The 19,911-nt window shown below is 45.2% G+C and overlaps 2 protein-coding genes across 3 annotated transcripts in view; one reads left to right on the top strand and one right to left on the bottom strand.

The window, feature by feature from the left end:
- LOC146335365 (uncharacterized) overlaps nt 1–2,423 on the top strand; it is a 32,428-nt gene extending 30,005 nt beyond the window's left edge. Inside the window, exon 5 of the mRNA XM_084821672.1 lies at nt 1,166–2,423. Within this exon, the coding sequence (XP_084677798.1) occupies nt 1,166–1,224 (59 nt within the window). The 3' untranslated portion in view covers nt 1,225–2,423. The remainder of the gene's footprint in view (nt 1–1,165) is intronic.
- Nucleotides 2,424–2,517: 94 nt separating this feature from the next.
- The window catches only part of ARHGEF16 (Rho guanine nucleotide exchange factor 16), a 54,029-nt gene continuing 36,635 nt past the window's right edge, over nt 2,518–19,911 (bottom strand). The window contains exons 9-14 of one of the 2 annotated variants that reach the window (XM_084822383.1): nt 17,343–17,435; nt 15,138–15,295; nt 11,006–11,206; nt 9,786–9,859; nt 7,625–7,726; nt 2,518–6,054 (exon numbers count right to left, since the gene is read on the bottom strand). In XM_084822383.1, coding sequence (XP_084678509.1) covers nt 5,915–6,054; nt 7,625–7,726; nt 9,786–9,859; nt 11,006–11,206; nt 15,138–15,295; nt 17,343–17,435 — 768 coding nt within the window. In that variant the 3' untranslated portion in view covers nt 2,518–5,914. The remainder of the gene's footprint in view (nt 6,055–7,624; nt 7,727–9,785; nt 9,860–11,005; nt 11,207–15,137; nt 15,296–17,342; nt 17,436–19,911) is intronic. The other variant, XM_084822382.1, reaches the window with a different exon arrangement.

Raw genomic sequence — 19,911 nt, 5'->3', positions numbered from 1 at the left:
AGACTGTAAATATCTAAGTGGTTTTCTGAAGTAACCTTGTCCTATTCTGAGCCTTTTATACACCTCTTCTTTGTAATCATTATAGGTTGATGGTTGTTCTGAGGAGAAGCTTTGATATACTTCAAGCTTTTATCGGACTGAGAAGATATTTCATGTATTCTTCCCCAGAAATGTCTCTCAAATGTGCTGCCTTTTAAGACGTTGAAAGGAACATTAGATGATCTTTCCCAGCCACATATGCAGTAAAATCTCTGGGAGTAATCCATTTTAAGGCTCTCTGACCTTGCCTTCTCCTTATCCTGTTCTCCCTTCACATCTTTAAGTTCCTCTCTCTCAGGTTCTCTGCCTCAATCTCCACCTCAATTTCTCCGCTTCTAATTTCCGTTGTTTCTCCTTTTCCTCCATTTCCATAACTAACGTTATTCTGTTCCCTCAGAATGTCTAAATATGCAGGGTTTGTGGGTTTTGCCACAGGGTCTTTCTCTACCCCCATTTGACTAGAGATTTTCGCCTGTTACTGAATCAACGTCACTCTTAATTCCTCCACACTTTTTCCCTCATGAGAGAGGTTCAACACTTTACATGTCTCCAAAAGCGCCTCTAGATACGCATAAACTCCACCATTTTCCTCTACACGTTTCTCTTGTTTTCCAAATTCAACGCACTCTTCTCGTATCCCATTGCCTGTGGTGTTCCTGCCTATCTATCCCTTCCCTATCTATCGCTTCCCTATGTATCCCTTCCCTATCTATCCCTTCCCTATCTAAAACTCCACAGGCACTGCTCCCCGTTTATATATCACAGACCATTTCTCCCTCCTCCCTCACTCAGCCAATCATCTCACATATGCAAACGCAACATACCCCCTGTCACTCATACCACCCGCGCTCTAGATCTTCTAACCAGAAATACAGGGTCATAACATTAACACATACGGAGATTCATAACTTATATCATGTGACATCAGTGTCCTCTGCACAAGGTGCCTTTGCCTGGTAGCAGCAGCGGGAAGTGTAAGCTGCCCCTTAAACTTTGCCACAGTACCTCAGGAACTTCTGATACAGTATCACTGTGTATTGCAGGGAAATTTTAAATGGTGTTTCACAGCGATAGACTAAGCCTGCAGAATGGACATGCCACTTATCATTATGGTTTCCTCTTCCAGTTGTGCCATCTCAGACTTCGTACCAGGATTCCCCTGGGGCTGCCCCCCCACCTCTATGAAGCACTAACTCCTGCACTCATTTACTTGATCACACATGACAGGACTCAGCTCTCCAAAAATATACGCAGTGGCAAAAGTGTTGAATGGGTCTCCACTCATCTCCACACTGGCTCACACTTGAACCCTACAGGAGCTGCAAAATCGAGACCTTCTTGTGAACAGAGGTATAGACTCAAATAAGCCTAAATACAGTATCGAAAAGATGAATTCCAACATTCTCTGCATTGATTTGTTAGGGAGCGCAACTTGTCACGTTGAGTTATTCTCATTTTTCTGGAGTTACTCTAATTTGCCTGGAATTATAATAGCCGCATTCCATGTTAACTTAAAGATATTTATGGACAGATGTACAAAAGTATGAATTGTGTCTTCATAGTTGCTACTCAAAATAACCATGAGCCCTATGTTTGAAAATGACAAAGCTGGGGAGGAAAAGTCACATGCCCAAAGGCGGCCTTTTTAAGCTCCCACAAGCATGGAACTTGACACAAAGAAAGGGAAACACTTTTCTTTTCGCTGTCGCTCCATGACCTGATCTAGGATGGGTGACTTGGTTAGCACTAGAGAATTGTATAGTAAACATATCTTGGCAAATAGCTGGAAATAATTTGCCCTTCCTTTCTCAGCAAATGGGGTTTCTAATGTCACAGAGCAGAATCATTGCACTGAGAGGAATTAGAAATTCTGCTTCTTAATGGATGCTCTGCACCTCTCCAAGGGTAAGTTTTGGGAGAGAAAAGCTTGGAAAAATGGAACCAATTTTGGGGCAGGAGTGATGGCTTAGATATCTTTAGGTACCACTTAGAGTGGTGAAGATATTGCTTCCAAAACTAAGAACTGGTTTTTGAAATGAAATTCAAATTACTCCCCATTATCCAATCTGCATAACTATTCTATGAAGAAATATATACAAACATATGTGTTTACATAATATATATAATGGATGTGTGGTACTTCAGTACTTTCTCTCAACTAAATCCTATTAAAATGAATGGGAGTCTCACAAGGGTAATTTGACTGGGTCCTGTTGTCCATACTGTTGACCATTTGGAAGTGTATTCAGTTACCTTGCTGTCTGTGCCTTCCCCAACTTCTTAACTACTCCTGGTCACTGATTTTTACACAGCTCGCAAGTCCAGAAAGAGATAATGTTACCATGTTATTACATGTTCATATAAAAATATATATTTGTATATACTTTATGCTATCCTGTGTTCAGTGGATAAGATTTTGCTATACACATTACGGCAGTACTATGTCCAAAACGAATGGAAAATAACTGAACGTCATAACCTTTTTGTAGCATTTTGTAGATAATGATAACAACACCAACAGAGTTTAATATCTGATGCACACAAATATACAGCAATATAGGCACATGCAACGTGTTTTCCAAGTACCTCTTAGAAGTACAGACTACATGCTCTTAACAGGCATGTAGTGAAATTAATTGGCATTTAAGTACAGCATTAAAAGAGTAGTGATTTCAGAAACACCTAGAAAAAGTTTAGGAATAGACCAAAGGTAGAGGTGAAGATGATCAATCAATACGTCATGCAGGTAACACCACATTTTTAAATATACCAGTACAGTCTTTCAAACTACAGAGAGTTTATATAACATGGTATACTTCTGCAAGTATGGAGAAGTCTCTTACGAGTCCCCTGGACTGCAAGGAGGTCAAATCAGTCCATCCTAAAGGAAATCAACCCTGAGTGCTCATTGGAAGGACAGATAATGAAGCTGAAGCTCCAATATTTTGGCCACCTAATGCGAAGAGAAAACTCCCTGGAAAAGACCCTGATGCTGGGAAAGACTGAAGGCAAAAGGAGAAGGGGACGGCAGAGGATGAGATGGCTAGATAGCATCACGGATGCAATGAATATGAACTTGAGCACGCTCCGGGAGAGAGCGCAGGACAGGAAGGCCTGGCGTGCTATGGTCCATGGGGTCACGAAGAGTCGGACACGACTGAACGACTGAACAACAACAACAATACTTCTGCAAATCTTGGAACACCCCCCAACCCTGCTGATACCTCTTGGAAGTGGGTGGTGCCTTTTTGGAACCACTGATGGAGAATGAGTTTGCTATGTATATACTGGATACTAAAAGAGTAGAAAAGCGGCGTCATTTCATAACATTCGCAAATGTGATGAAATAACCCAGTAATTTGCGTTTGGACGATTTCCTGTTCTCTATTTGCTGCTGGAAAGAGCAGGGGTGTCTATCAAAGACAACAGAAATGCCAAGATTCCCCCCCCCCCACATGCACATATCTGCAACATTCAACCTCAAGGTAAGAGCAATTGGGAGTGACTGTTTTGCTTCCTGTAAGAGAGAGAAAAAGAAGTGGAGAAAGCAATCCTGTGGCTACTAGACGGCATCTGCGGGGGCATAGGATTCCTGGATCCAAGGTCGGAGACAGTGCTCTGACCTTGGATCTGAGAATCCATGGTCTGCCCCCCCTTTGCAGCTGGTGCGGAAAGTACCGTGCTGGCTGCCTTCTGGGAGGTGGGGAGGGGGAGGAGACTGAAAAGGCCAGGATACAAGCTATCCCTCGGCCTCTCGGTCCTCCTCCCCCTTTAGAACGTCTAGCGAAAATGCAGAGTGGGAGGCACCGCATTCAGAGGCTTACGAGCATCGAGGGTGGACATCACAGGATTGCGTCCTGGGGGACATTCTTCAGAACAGAATGTCAAGATCCTTTTCACCACCTGTTTCTCTAAAGTGTGTAGAAGAACCTGGCGACAATTAAATTTTTAAAGATCTGCCATATTTTTAGTGTGGCCTTTCCTCCAAGGCGCTCAGGGCAGTGTACCTGGTTCCTGTTCCTTCCATTTTAGCTTCGAAATGCTAAACCATCCTGTGAAGTAGGTTAGGCTGTGAGTTAGCCCAAGGTCATCTAGTGAGTTTCATGGCCAAGTAGAGATTCGGACCCGGTGCTCCTGGTCCAACCGTCCAACTGCTGTCACCACACTAGCTCTCCTAGAATTTAAAAGACAGCTTTCCTAAAGGGTCTCTCGCAAAGAAGTAACAAAGCTAATAATCACTGACTCTGCTTCTCTTTATGGTCACCACCATCCTTACAATCTGGTAGGGCACAGGAGGAATTGCAGCAGAGAGACACCCTCTTCCAGACAAAGCAAGGCATAGGGTTAATTTTTCAAAGGGCTAGGAACTCTCCGGTGGTTTTGGCAACTGCCAATCTAGCAGATCCACTCTGATCTAGTGTGGTGTAGTGGCGAGAGTGTTGGACCGGGAGCCGGGAGATCCGGGACCTAGTCCCCACTCGGCCATGGAAGCTCACTGGGTGACTTTGGGCCAGTCACAGGCTCTCAGCCCAACCCACCTCACAGGGTTGTTGTTGTGAGGATAAAATGGAGGATTATGTACACTGCCTTGGGTTCTTTCAGGAGGAAAAAAGGCGAGATATAAATGGAATGAATGAATGAATGAATGAATGAATGAATGAATTTGCTGCTCCCTAAAATGGAAAATGTGTATCTGCCTTACGGGAGCCTGTGAAATAACTTGGGAGAGAATTTGGCAGCTCTGTAATCCTGCCAACTTCTCTAATGCTCAGCTACAGCAACTTGTCACAAAAAGCAAAACCTAAACTTGCATCTTCAAATTGTTTCCAACGACACTGGTAAACACACTACACACTTCAAAAAGACAAGATCAGCCCATTGATCCAATGTCTCTTAGTGTACAAACATCCCAGCACCTCCAATGACACAGCATATCAGCAAGGACTTCAGATGTCTGGTTCATTCTTCCATCCTTACTATGCACATGCCTGTGGAAAGAGTAATCTGGCTTTTTGGAAAAACTGCTGTCTTATAAACCATCACCAATTGAACTCTTTCTTATTATATGCAGGCGCACACACACACACACACACACACACACTGCAATATGCTTTTGGAAAACAGCCGCTGCACCAGAGCGCACCACTGATGAGTGTGATAACTACCACAGGTTGGTTCCACCATGGACATCTGGCTGTGGTATAAAAGCGAGTTAGAAGTAGTAACAAGCATCTCTTCCCAAGCCCCGAACATGCACATGCAATGTATGTTGATATTTAACAATGGCTTTGGTCTCATTTAACCAGCAACATATCGAAGGAGGCTCTTAAATCTCCATACAAGAAAATGTTCAAGAGTACCCAGTGGAGTGGTTTCATCTAAAAAGGTACGAGAGAATGCATACAATTGTCTTAGAAACACTGCCTTCAGATCCACAGAGAGGAATTTGGTGTTTGGGGTGGGAGGGGAAGGGAAGGGAGTAGGCCAAGATGCCTCCATCCAGATGTCACCGAGGCTGCTCATACACATGGCCCTTTTATCATTATAGTTGATAATATGTAAAGGATTGGGGGAGATTTAGTTGCTGATCCCTCTACATACACATACACACACACACACACACACACACACACAGAGAGAGAGAGAGAGAGAGAGAGAGAGAGAGAGAGAGAGAGAAATGGTACAGCTCTACTGAAAGGTCATTCATTTCTTGGTGGTTCCCTTACAAACTAGATCCTATGAAAGTGAAGGGGGAGCCCACTTTCAAACGAGGAGAAACATTAGACATGGCAGCATCCAGCTTTGCTGTCCTGGCTCCATAGATACTTCATATCCCAGGAGTACTCCGGTGGCCTAACACTCAATATAATCCAGCTTACACGTCCGTTTCTATGCGCAGCCGTTCCATGCGCTGGACATTGCACTTCACAGCACTGCGGTTGGTAATCTCCTGGGCGCAGGATTGTGGGAACCAGCCCTTCTCCCCATCACGCAGACGTTCTCCTAAGTACCAGCCTAGGAGGAGGAAGAGAGAAACTTAGCCATGTCGAGAGCAAGAATTTAATTCTGCATTGGAATATCCCCAGGGATACACATCTGGGACTGGAAGACATGAGGAAGCTGAAAAGCAAAGATGACCAAGTCTCAATAGAAAAGCACAGATGTTCATCTCTACAGAAAAGTTTATTGCCCTTGAATTTGAGACCAGAGGATCAGGAGGATAACAATAGCCAATTTCCCTTCAGCTACAATTTCATTGAGGTGTCCATTCTATGGTCTCTTCAGGCACTGTGGACATCCCGCTCACCTTACACCATCTGGCATCTGCGATTTCACCAGGCAGTGCCTGTATGGTCTTCTAGGTCACCACTGGATATGCTACCTAGGGCTGACGGATGTTGAAGGCCAAAACATCTAGAGAGCCACAGTTGCCCACCCGTTCTAGGTCCTAACGCTTAGAAACCCTTGTTATTTAAAACACACACTAAAACAAAGATGTTCAGGATGCTGAATTTCACACCCATGTTGTTTGATCACAGAATCCACCCAAACTCATGCAGCTGACAAGGTTCATCTAGGGTAGACAACCTGGTGTCCTCCAGATGTTTTAGACTACCATTGTCATAATCCTCTACCACTGGACATGCTGCCCATGCTGACATGGGAGTTGCAGCCCAAAACATCTAGAGGGCACCAGGTCACGTATTCCTTGCACCACCTTTCAATGTTCCCTCTTGTGTCAAGAACTGGCCACTTGAGTGGAAAGCAAAGATAACATATTAAACTGCTGGATACTGGCAGGATCAAACATTCGACGGCTACATCAACATTTGTATTTAACAGCACAATTCTATATATGTCTACTCAGAAGTAGGTCCCACTGAGTTCAATAGGACTTACTCCCAGGTAAGCATGTGTAGAACAGCAGTCTTAGTATTGCATTTTATGACATTCATTCTCTAAGGATGCAATCCTATGCACGTTTAGACAGAGATGAATCCTACAGCTCCCAGCATGCCCCAGCCAGCTATGCTGGCTGGGGCATGCTGGAAGCTGTAGGAGTTTTCTTTGCCTAAACTTACATAGGATTGCAGTCTTAGGAACTTAAGGCAGCATACATAGCCTAGCACAGAGCCTCCCCATCACTGTATTTTATTCTTATAACCACTATGTGAGGTAGATTGGACTGAGAGATGAATAACCTAAGGTCACCCAGTAACCGTTAAGTGGGGATTTGGGCCTGTGTGTCTTCCAGTCTATATAGCACTATAGAGACTCCATACCAGGGGAGGCTGGTTGCTCCAATTTTGGTGGAGCAAAGATTCCATTCTGGATTTTAGTTCCAACCAGCCAGAAGTCTAAATGAGCTATCCAAGGTGATGGAGCCATTTTGCAGATGGGGTTCAGCATCTTGGATAACTCCTTTAGACTTCTGGCTGGTTGGAACTAAAACCCAGAATGGAATCTCCATTCCGCTGAAATTGGAGACGCTGGCCTTGCCCGTGCCACACAGACTGAGTACTATGTGGGCCTCATAATTCTCCCTCCATAAACCTGGCGAGATCTCTCTCCAAAGCACACTCACCTTCCTCTCTGACCAGGACCAGAACAACATCAGCCTGCTGGAGAGAAATCTCATCCGTCTGCTTGGCTAGGTAAGCCCGTGTGATCTCCACTTGCTTGAGCTCTTGAGGGGAAGAAAGGGACAGAAGGAACAATGAGACACAGTGTGGAGGAGGCTGGGTCCAACGGGCAAAAAAGAGAGAGGAATATAACCCCCCCCCCATGCAAACATACAAGTGAGCCCTGCAAAAAAATTGTAGCAACAAAACAGTATATTCTAACTTCCTAGGAATGGTGCGCCTGGTCATGGTTCCAGCCAGGCATCCTGCTCCATCCAGGATATTCTGAGGTTGCTGATGCAGGGCAAAACACCTCCCCCCACTCCCCAAGACACACACCAATTTTCCTTTTTTCTTTTCCAAGTGAAACGTGTGACATGCAACATTCCATGGCTACGTAGCATGCCTGGACTATTTTTGTTGTTGCCGCCCCATCGGTTTTTGGGGTGTTTTTGAATAGGGCAACACGTTTTGTACCTCCACAAATATTGAGTTTAGTTCGAGAATGCCAATATGTCTGTCTAGCTAGGAGTCCCTAATGCAGCCCCTGCACCAGTGGGGACCTCCGTGGGTGCCCATGAAGCACTCCCCTCCCTCCCCCTTCAAAAAAAATTGTTTTAAGAAAAACTGTGGAAAATGTTAGGGCTGTCTTCTTTCTCCCCCTTTCTAGCCTCTAGCTTGCTCTTTCTCTCTCCTCATCCCCTTTGCCTTGCTATCCCACCAGCCGCTAGCTTTGCTCTTTCTCTCTACCTTGCTCTTTCCTCCTCCCAGCGTCTAGCCTTGCTCTTTCTCTCCCCTCTGCCTTGCCCTTTCTCTCCCCTCTGCCTTCCCCCTCCCTCCCAGCCTCTAGCCTTGCTCTTTCCCCTCTACCTTGCTATTTACTTCCCAGCCTCTAGGTTTGCTGTTTCTCTCCCTCCACCTCTTTAGTTCACTTTTGACTAGCCAGGCCCCCACGGCAGCCATTTTGTGACTAGCCTTGGTGTGAGCAGCGATTCATAATCCATTATTGGGCGGATTAAAAATATAATAAATAAATATGCACTTAGAGCACTGCCCAAACAGGGTCCCTCACACATGCAAGGGAGCAGGACGTGTGTATATCACCTAGCTAAATGCACGGATGGGGGTTAGCCTGGATTGGGGGGATGCATCAGGCCCGTGGTAGGAAAGCTATGGCCCCACAGCAATTGCAGGACTACAGCTTTCATCAGCCCTGACCATCGACCATGTTGGCTAGAGATGATAGGAGACAGAACCCAAGCATCTTAAAAAAAAAAAAATAGAGATGTCAGGAATTGAATCTGTTCAAATCCGTGTTGCATGCAGACGGTCCGAGATTCAACCACTGGCATTTCCCATTAAAAAAGGATAATGCAGCAGGCAATCTCTTTCTGCTGGAGACCTTGGCGGGTTGTTGCCACCAGACAGAGTGAACAATGCTGGGCTAGATGAACGAACAGTCTGATACGTTATTAGGCAGCGTCCTAAGTTTCTATGAAGGAATGAATCAATTCCAACAGAAAAGATTGTGTCTGGGGTGACACCAGAGGATAGGAACATTCTTATCTGTCGTATTCTAACCGAGATGGGTTCGTTCACACATGCACGTCACCACCGGATGTTGTTGTTGGTATTATTATTTCTATACCTCCCCATAGCCGAAGCTCTCTGGGCAGTTTACAAAAGTTAAATCATTAAAAGCAATATATAAAGATTAAAAACCATTTACATAAAACATACAGGTGAACAACATATAACTAAAAACAACTTTGAACTAAAAACAGTTTGTTTAAAAAAACCAACAATAAAACACAGCTTACAACACTGCTTAAAAATAATATACAAGAGTCAGCAAAAGGAATGAGAGTTCTAAAAAGGGAAGGCCTGCCGGAAGAACAGCGTCTTTAATGCCTGCTTAAAAACCTTGAACGGAGGTTGCGTATTACGTGCGAACCTATCCAAAGTCCATGGTAAACAAGTGCAGAGCAAGCAATGCATTTGTAAGCCAGGTTTTGGAGCTGCTGTTCAAGATCTGACTTAGGCTTCTACAAGCACCAAAGACATCTACAGACACTAAAGAAGTCTTAAGAGAACAGCAAGGTTTTCAAATCAAAAAGGTTGTACCTCCTTTTTTCACAGTGTCGGTCTCCTCATCCTCCCTGTGCATCAAAGCGGTGATCCAGCGGGCACGATCACTCCTGCCAGAAGCAAAGAGAGTGGGTGGCATTTTTTTTTTGTTTTAAAAAACCCCTGTCTCCTTACCCCCTGTCTTGATAGGGCTGCCTCCGTCTTGAATACACAGTTGAAAAAAGCGAAGCGAGTTTACGGGTGTTTATCAAATAGCCTGTGAGGTGGAGCGGGAACCAAGGGAAGGCATCAAAATGAGCCCAGTCCCTTTCTGGATTCCGAGATGGCGCCTGGCGTTGCCCGCACACTATCCAAGGTTTCCAAAAACCAGCTAACTGCATCTATAGATAAATAAAAACTGGGTCAGCTTTGTGTTGGGCAGTATGGAGACCAACAGAAGCAGCTTGTCAATGTGCAAAGTACTTCTTCCTGCAAAAATGCAGAGTCTGATTGGTAGATAAAATGGAGAGGAGGAGGAGGAGAATGTAAGCCACCTTGGGTTCCTTGCAAGGGGAAAAACGGTGGGATATAAATGCAATCACTCACTCACTCGCTCACTCAATAATAGAATTCACTGCCATAAAATGTGGTGATGACTGCTGTCTTCGTCGGCTTTAGAAGGGGATGAACTGAGTTCATGGAGGTGAATCAGCTATTAACCACAATAGCTAAATGGAGCCTCCATGCTGAAAGTCAGTCTACCTTTGTAGTTGCTAATTGCTTCCAAGCCTCGCTTGTGGGCTTCCTGGGAGCATGTGGTTGGCCACTCTAGGAAGCGGGGTGCTGGACTAGACAGCCCTTTGGTTCATTCAGCTTGGCTCTTCTGATGTTTGCAAAAGTGCAAGATAATGGCAGCCTTGAAATTACGCAAGTGATGAAAAATGTGCTCTGTTTGCATAGATGTGCTCAACGTTTGAGCCGTGAGTGCCAAAGGCCACTGTTTCTGTATGCTCTGGAGAGCTGGCAGCCCACATGATATTCACCGTTAACTCCAGGTGGAGGGGAGGGTTTGAGGTCTTTCAGCATGATGCTCCCTGAGTGGATCCACATCTTCCTTCTCATGGTCACCACTGCCCATTCAAGCACCCTCTCCATCTATGCCAACCCTCCCAACCAGCTAGAGGGAAAGAGCTTCTCCTTGCTCCTGTCAAGTACGTGCCTGTTCTTGGCAGGCACGTACTGCTGCCAACCTCCCATGCCAACCGGACGATACTTACAGGGATTCTGTGGCCAGCACAATCACCTCCCGTTTGCCTTCTCTGTCCTTGTTCAGGACCACTCGGAAGAAGTGGCCACTGCGGAAAATGCCACTTGAACCCGGCTTGCCGGGCGGAGAAGAGGGAGCATCTGGGTTTTCAATTTTCTCCACCGACAGCTGGTCCAGCATCGCATAGTTTAGGACTATGTAACTCTCCTCACTGCAAAAAGAAGGATGACGGTAAAGGAAAAGAAGAGGAGATAGAACCAGGAAGGTCAACGCAGTTATATGGCAGGATCATACACACACAGTTCGCAGCCTCCAGACAATGGTGGTTTTTCACCCAGCATCCCCCATGCTGCTTATCACATATGTGAAACAGTTCATCATGGTCTCTGTTTTTCCTAGAACAGGGGTAGGTAACCTTTCTGCCCGTGAGGACCACATGGTGGGTCAGGGACTCCCCAGACTCATTCACATACACATAATCTCTGGAGGTCAGCAGTGACCTCTAGGGCATGGTCCTTGGCAGGTGCCCAGAGCTGCCAACCCCTGATGTTGGCCCAACAATAATGGAAGGGATTCTCTCTCTCTCTTTCTCTCTCTCTCTCTCTCTCTCTCTCTCTCACACACACACATCACAGTTGCACTCCCACATGCCTGCCATTCAGCTGTGCATTGAGCTGGAGGCAGCACGGTTTTCACAGCGAGAGTCAGTGTGGCATGCTGTGCTCCCAATAAAATCGTGCTCCCCTCCGCCTGCTGAACAACGGGCTCGTGGGGAGTGTGATTTGTGGAGGCACTGGTACAATTCAGCAGCAGAGCGTGCTGCGGTTTCTAGAACGTGCGTTCTCGAAGGTCACAAACTGCCTTAGCCTTGACCATTTTCACGGGCACTCATCAGAACCAAAAGAGCAAAACAAGACCATTAGATCATCTAGCTCATTATCGTCTGCACCAACAGGGAGCGGCTCTCCAAGGTTACAGACCTTCCCATGTGGAACAGAATGAAGTAGCTGGAATCCTGTACATTTTTTACAGGTCCCATTTTTGGTTATTATTTTTGTTATTCTTAATTTTATTATCAGCAGCTACCCTGGGAGTAGCAATAATGCAGGTGGGGGTAAACATGTCCTAAATTAATAAATATGTCAGAGGTCTCCAAATGTTTGGGATTACCAAAAACACAGGTATCTTTCTGGATGTACACTTGCAATAACTTCCAAGTCAATAAAGACAAGCAAATCATCATTGTTAGAAAGGAAAAAGGCATCCTTGACCATTTTCATTGTCACTCCTTATTGATTTATGGGAGAGGGCCTTTTCGGTGGTGGCTCCCCGTTTATGGAATCATCTCCCTGACGAGGCCCGCCTGGCGCCAACATTGTCATCTTTTCGGTGCCAGGTTAAAACTGCCCTCTTCTCTCAGGCATTTGGCAGCGTATAATGAGTCTCTGCAGGAAGGCCTGGCGTGCTATGGTCCATGGGGTCACGAAGAGTCGGACACGACTGAACGACAACAATGAGTCTCTGATTGTCTCTGGCTGATCGTTTTAAATTGTTTTAGATATATGTTGTTGTTATTTTATCACACGGCACCTAAAAGCTCCCGGTTCCATTATACCACAGCTAAGTGAGCTTACAGTTTCTGATTCCTTTCATCTTATACCGCTTATAGCTATATTTAAGTATAATAATTCCAAAAGACTAAAAACAACTGTGCAAAAGAAACTTTGATCTAGTCTATAAACATCTCAATGCAGATGTCAAATCATGGAAGCAGCGGAACCTTTCCTGGCTCAGTTGAATGTCTGCCATCAAGATGATGTCACTCCCTAGATTCTTATTTTTATTTCAAAGTTTGCCAGTTGAAATCACTCCTGTACTCCTTAAAAAGTGGCTGAAAGTGATGGAAACATTTAGTACCGGGGGCAAAAAATTACGCAAAAGTAAAAATACCCTGTACAGTCTAACAAAAACTGGAGGGTTTGGTTTTCCCAGTTTAAAACTTTATTATGATAACTTTCAATTTAAACAGGTTATACCACTAATACAAACAGGCTATACGATGCCAGAGGCAACCAGAGAGCTTCTTCTGAGCAACCATAAGATTAGACCTCTAAAGGCAGTGGCATTGGAAAGGATTAAAAAAAAATCCCTTCTTAAAAAAAAAATACATTGAGCATGGATCTCCTGGAACAAAACTCTTGCTTCTCCCATATCCCCACTTATCCCCTTGCTGGACCACCCAGAGTTCAGCAATCTGGATAAATACAAGCAAAACAAAACCTGGGAGGAAAAAAGGAATACACAGACATCATACAGGGAGGAAAACCTATTTCAACAGAAAAAGTGTAAGAGAAATTACAAGATACAGAAAGGAACTGGTTTAAAATCACCCAGTTACAAAGCTTTGCTTCACAACTAATATGACGTTAGTAATCACTAACTTCAACTACTTCAAGTTACAACTAATATGAAGCAACCCAATCCCTCAGTATCTCCGAAAATATGCGCTAGCTCACAAGGCAGGTCTAAAGGTTTTGTTTCTCGTATCTATAGCTGGTTGATAACACATCACAGGAGGATTGAAAATAGTTTGGGAGAATGATATTGGGGAATGGATTACAGATACACAATGGAATACAATCTGGGAAAAGAACCCACTATTTCATCAGCAGTTAGAGAAACGCATGTAAAATGAATACCTAAATGGCATCTGACACCTGTGAAACTAAATCATTTTAGCACAAATCTCTCCCGAAGTTGCCAGAGAGGTTCAAAGCTGCTTTATCCCACATATGATGGGCTTGTGAACTTACACAAGTACTTTGGACAGCTATTTTCAATTACAGTTCTCAAATAACAAGACAAACAGTTCACGGCACCCCATTATTAGCCCTTCTCCCTATTTTTAATGACACACAAAAGTAGCTGTTGCATAAAGACCTAGTTTTACTATTACTAGCGGCGACAATTACTCGCATGATACTGGAAAACCAAAATAAGATACACTGTGAATGGATGGTTTCTGAAAATCTGGCTCTTGCTGAAAAGCTAACACAACATAACCGATGGATCAGAGGGATAATCAAGCATGTTCTTAGAAACATGGTTGCCTTTCATTACATACATTAATGCTGCATCTACAGACCAAGTGTGCAGTCCTATTTTTGGAAGGCTGTAACAACTAGCAAGGCTAATAATTGAAAAATGATCATTTTGTGGCTGTAGTAGAGCTTAAAATGTATACAACTAGTATATTTCAGGGAATGTGATCTAAAAATATGTCTAGAACCTGTGATGAATAATGTAAAACAGCCTGTGCTTGTTGATGTTTTTGTTGTTATATCGTTGTTACCTTGTACTTCTAAAATAAAATACTTGTTTCCAAAAAGGAAAGTTAGTTGGTCCTCCAGGTGCCTCCTCTGAGGGAAGCTCAGAAGGGGGCAACAAGGGGGAGGGCCTTATTGGTAGTGGTCCCCCATCTGTGGACCGAGTTCCCCGATGAGGTCCGCCTGGCGGTGACCTTGTCATCTTTTCAGCGCCAAGTTAAGACCTATCTCTTTTCCCAGGCATTTGGCAGCACCTGATGAGTTTTAATCAGTCCAGATGTGTCTTTAGTTATAACTGTCAGTTCAAAGTTGTTTTAATTATATGTTGTTTGTGTATATTGTCTGTGTGCTTTTATGTAAATGGATTTTACATTTTGTATATTGTATTTTAACGTTTTAACTTCTGTAAACTGCCCAGAGAGCTTTGGCTATGGGTGGTATAGAAATATAATAATAATAATAATAATAATAATAATAATAATAATAATAGAAGGAGGAGGAGGGGGGCTGGACTAGATGGCCTTGTAGGCCCCTTCCAACCCTAGTATTCTATGATTCTAAGAAGAAGAAGAGCATTGCCAAGCACTATGCTAGGTCTGTGATCTTTACAAAGTAAAATTCTTCACAAACCACATGGAGAAAACACACCCCAATAAATACATAAATAAATAAAATACTTGTTTCTAAAAGAAGAAGCAAAAGATGACCACTGCCAAGCACTACGTGGGTCCATGATTTTTATGAAGGAAAATTCTTCACAAACCACATGGAGAAAAAACACCCCCAAACAGTTCCACCAAGAACCCCTTCTCTCACCTCTTTTTCTTGGTGATGATCAGGACATCGTTGAACACAAAGAGATAGCAGCTCCCGCGTCCAGAGCTCTTCCGAAAAATCCCACCCTCTTCTGTCAGGGGGAGGGAGAGTTCCCCTCTTTTCAGCAGCCACCGAGAAGCGGAAATCAGTGGGAAGTTCTACGAGAGACCCACAGCAACATTGGACAAGTTACGAGATTCAACCAATGGGATGCTACCAACCAACATCTCAGAACTGGACATGAACTGGCAATCGTAGAGCAATGCTGAACCTAGTTATCTCCCAACTTGAGCTGCAGCCTCCCCTCAAAAGTCCCCTTTCTTTTGCAGCCAGAAAGCCCAGCCAACCATGACAAGGACTAACAACATAAAGACTTTGGGAGAACTTCATAGGTGAATTCGTGAAAGGGGATGGGGTGGGGCACCGATATGTGAATGATGATGATGATAGTCTTATATGTATAATTCAAAGTCAGGAGTTAGTTGGTCATCCCTTTTTGACTGCCTTCCCATGGACCGATTCTCATGAAACACACTTCATTGGAAAGCTCTTGACACACAGATTCCATGAATAACAACAGTTTTCACTATAATTAAAAGTCAGGAATTTATTTATGTCCATAAAGCTTTAAAAAAAGAATTAGGCTATCTTCTATGACAATGTACTATAAAGTTTTATTTTTAATATAAAAATGTCAAGTATAATTAAACAAACATAACAAATTGCAAATTGGAGCAAAATGTAATATGAACACAAAAAGTCTCTGTACACCTTTATAAACACAGGGGCCGGCCAAAGTACAATAATATGCCATATCATACAGCCTGTAAACAAGTTGTCAAGGGATTAAGGGACGCCTACAGTTAAAAGTAACCCACTCAAATTTTAGTTATTGATCAGAAAGCAAGTCTCTAGCTATTAAATTTAACAAAATAACATTCAAGAGCCTCTGTACACCTTTATAAACACAGGTGCAGGCCAAAGTACAATGATATGCCAGTATCATACAGCCTGTAAACAAATCGTGAAGGGATTAAGAGACACCTACAGTTAAAAGTAACCCAGTCAAAGTTTAGTTTACGAAGAACATTGTATTTAAGGAAGTTTTGTAAAGATAAAAGATGTAATACTTTGAATGTTTCAATAAACACAGTCAGTTGAGTTAAACCTTTTGTTAGATTTGATTTTTCTCGATGAACTGTGTTCACAGGGAACCAACTGCTTGTACTAACAACAACAACAACAGCAGCAGCAACAACACAGCCATATGGCCAACAGGTTCTAACTGTTGAGAATTCAGAAACTTCCCACAGATGAAGAGAAAGCAGGATGGAATGGCCATCTTTATCTCTACCAGTGTCAGCTCTAGGACTTTGGGGGGCGGTCTTCTCCCTGAGTAGTTCCACCTTTACTGCTGCCCATTTGCCTTCCCTCTCCCTCTAGGGTGGCACCAGACCACCACCAGAGGGTAAGGCCAAGGCCTTGGGTTCCTTAAGGTACCTTCTTTTTGTTGCTGACACTCACCTGGAGAAGGCAGCTGAACAGGCAACCGCACCAAAGACTAGCAGGAGCAGCAGGGTTGGGGGCCATTTGTTGGGGCATGTGCCTTGGCAAGTATCCAACACTGCTCCCCCCCCCCGTTTACCTTCTCTCTCTTTTAGCAGCTCATTTCCCCTAGGGGCTGTGAGGTGTTGGGAGCAGGGAGAATTAGCCAGGCTCTCAGAAAGCCAGCATGATGTAGGAGACAGTATGTTGGATGTGGGTTGTGGAGGCTTCAGATGAAATCTGCTGTTTCTCCCATGAATCCTGCAGGGTATATCAGGCTAATGGTAAAGAGGGTATTCATGTATACTGCCCTGGACTCCCCAGGAGGAGAGGCAGAATACAAATGTGATCCTTCATTACTTCCACCAAGCCTAAAAAGAGCCAGTGTGGTGTAGTGGCGAGAGTGTTGGACTGGGAATTGGGAGAGTCGGGTTCTAGTCCCTACTCAGCCATGGGAGATCACTGGGTGACTTTGGGCCAGGCACAGACTCTCAGCCCAACCTACCTCACAGGATTGTTGTTGTGAGGATAAAATGGAGAGGAGGAGGAGGATTATATATGCTGCCTTGGGTTCCTTAAGGAGGAAAAAGGAGGGATATAAATGTAATAAATAAAGAGCAGAGCCTGGCTGGAAAGATTTAGAGCCCAGCAGAATCTCACCTTGATCTTTCCAAACTCCAGCTGCTGCTGCAATGTGTACATCTGCTCTGTCCTCTCCATGGTGTGGGCACCCTCGTTGCATCTCTTCACAAGCTAGAAAGCAAGAGAGACAGCGTATACGCTGAGCGCACAGGATACTTATCGTGTCTTTGAATTATCTGCGTTACTTCTGAATACATAAGGAGGTCCAATTAGAAGCAAGCAGGCTTCTAAACACTGATGTGGATCTCCAGAAAGCAACTTGTGGGACCCACCCTCACAGCCAAGTCTGCCTCCTGTTCTGGAGAGAAACTCTTTGCCTCTCACTCACATGAAAAACTTGTTAGGTGCCCCCTTTTCTCCCATCTCTCTGCCTCCTTTTCTCATCCAGAGGGATGTCACTTTTTCCACGTCCCTGAGGGATGCCTCATTCCAAACGCACAAAAGGATCCCCAGCTGCCTCCTGTTCTGGAGAGAAACTCTTCGCCTCTCACTCATGTGAAAAACTCGTTAGGTGCCCCCCTTTCTCCCAACTCTCTGCCTCCTTCCCTCATCCAGAGGGATGTGACTTCCTCCACGTCCCTGAGGGATACCTCTCTCTCCCAGAGGGATGTGACTTCCTCCACATCCCTGAAGGATACCTCATTCCAAATGCACAAAGGAATCCCCAGCTATCAAGAGACCACCTCTTGTCATTTTGCTCCCATCAATGAAAAAAGAAACCGACCATCCTGAGCTAATCTCACATGCCAGCTGCCTCACAGAAAATGGTCAAGCAGCACTTGTAATAATATTTTTGTTCCTTTTTGCAGCTTACCTGCAGCCCCGGAGATGGATACTGGCCACGCTCAGGTCAGCCTGTACATGCACAGTTCCAAATGTGTGGGACTGCACAGAGCCACTCAAAGAAGACCACTGTGACGTCCGTCCCTCCTTTACTCAGGCTTTCCCTTATTATCCCTTCATGCTTAGGATAAGAAGCCTTAGGAGTGGGATGTCACTGCCAGGTCAGCTGTACGCACTCACGTAGCCAACCTTTTACCTAGCTACCATTAACATCAAGTGGCTGAATGCCAGGTCGGCCCAAAATAAAACCTCCCTCATCCATGATTTGATTGTGGATGAGGGGGCTGACCTGGCATGTCTTACTGAGACCTGGGTGGGGGAACTGGGAGGGGTCACTCTCTCCCAGCTGTGCCCTCCTGGGTACTCGGTGCAGCACCAACACCGACTTGAGGGTCGGGGAGGGGGGGTTGCCGTGGTCTATAGGAATTCAATCTCCTTCTCTAGGCTTCCTGCTCATTCGAGCGCAGATCTTGAGTGTTTGTACCTTGTGTTGGGTACCCGGGACAGATTGGGGATTCTGTTGGTGTACCGCCCACCCCACTGCCCATCAGACTCCCTGCCTGAGCTGACGGAGGTGGTCTCGGACTTGGTGTTGAGGACCCCTAGGATGATGGTCCTGGGGGATCTCAACTTCCATGCCGAGGCCGCTGTATCTGGGGCGGCTCAGGACTTCATGGCCGCCATGACAACCATGGGGCTGTCCCAACATGTCATCGGCCCAACGCATACAAAAGGACACACGCTTGATCTGGTTTTCTCGACTGGGCAGGAGGATGGTGATCTGAAAGTGGAGGAATTAACATCTGTCCCTTTGGCATGGTCAGATCACTTCCTGCTGAGGTTTAGACTCCTGGCGGCCTTTCCCCTCTGCAAGGGTGGGGGACCTATTAAAATGGTCCGCCCCCGGAGATTAATGGATTCCGATGGATTCCAGAGGGCTCTGGGGGATTTTCCTGCTGGTATGGCTGGTGCTCCTGTCGACGCCCAGGTCGCTCTGTGGAATGCAGAGATGACTCGGGCGGTTGACGCGATCGCGCCCAAGCGCCCTCTCCCTCTGAGCAGAGCCCGGCCAGCTCCTTGGTATACACCTGAGATGAGGGCAATGAAGCAAGAGGGGAGACGGCTAGAACGCAGGTGGAGGAAAACTCGTGCTGAGTCTGACCGAACACAGGTAAGAGCCCACTATCGAGCCTACTCTGTGGCGGTGAGGGTGGCAAAGAGGCAGTTCTTTTCCACCAGCATTGCATCTTCTCAGTGTCGTCCAGCGGAGCTTTTCCGAGTGGTTCGCGGCCTGTTACATTCTGGGCCAGGGAGAGAGATGGTGGAACCCTCGGTAGCACGCTGTGACGAGTTTGCATGGCACTTTGAGGATAAAGTCACTCAGATTCGTCATGAATTGGACACCACCATTAATGCAGTTCCATTGGTAGAGGCGTTCAGAGCACCGTCTGGTCCAGTTTTATTGGATGAGTTTCAGTTACTGAGGCCTGAGGATGCGGACAAGGTGCTTGGCCAAGTCCGATCGACCACTTGTGTGCTTGACCCTTGCCCTTCATGGCTTATTAAATCAAACAAGGAGGGGTTGTCCGGCTGGGTCCAGGAGGTTGTAAATTCCTCCTTGAGAGAGGGAGTGGTGCCTGCTGCTTTAAAAGAGGCAAAATTAGACCACTCCTGAAAAAGCCTAACCTGGACCCAGAGGATGTTAACAATTATAGGCCAGTGGCCAACATCCCCTTCCTGGGCA

Source organism: Heloderma suspectum, chromosome 15, assembly GCF_057233095.1.
Source record: "Heloderma suspectum isolate Gila_16-S chromosome 15, 16-S_ref, whole genome shotgun sequence".
NCBI lineage: Eukaryota > Metazoa > Chordata > Lepidosauria > Squamata > Helodermatidae > Heloderma > Heloderma suspectum.
The sequence above is the reverse complement of the archived record's forward strand: the minus strand, read 5'-3'. Positions and strand labels throughout refer to the sequence as shown.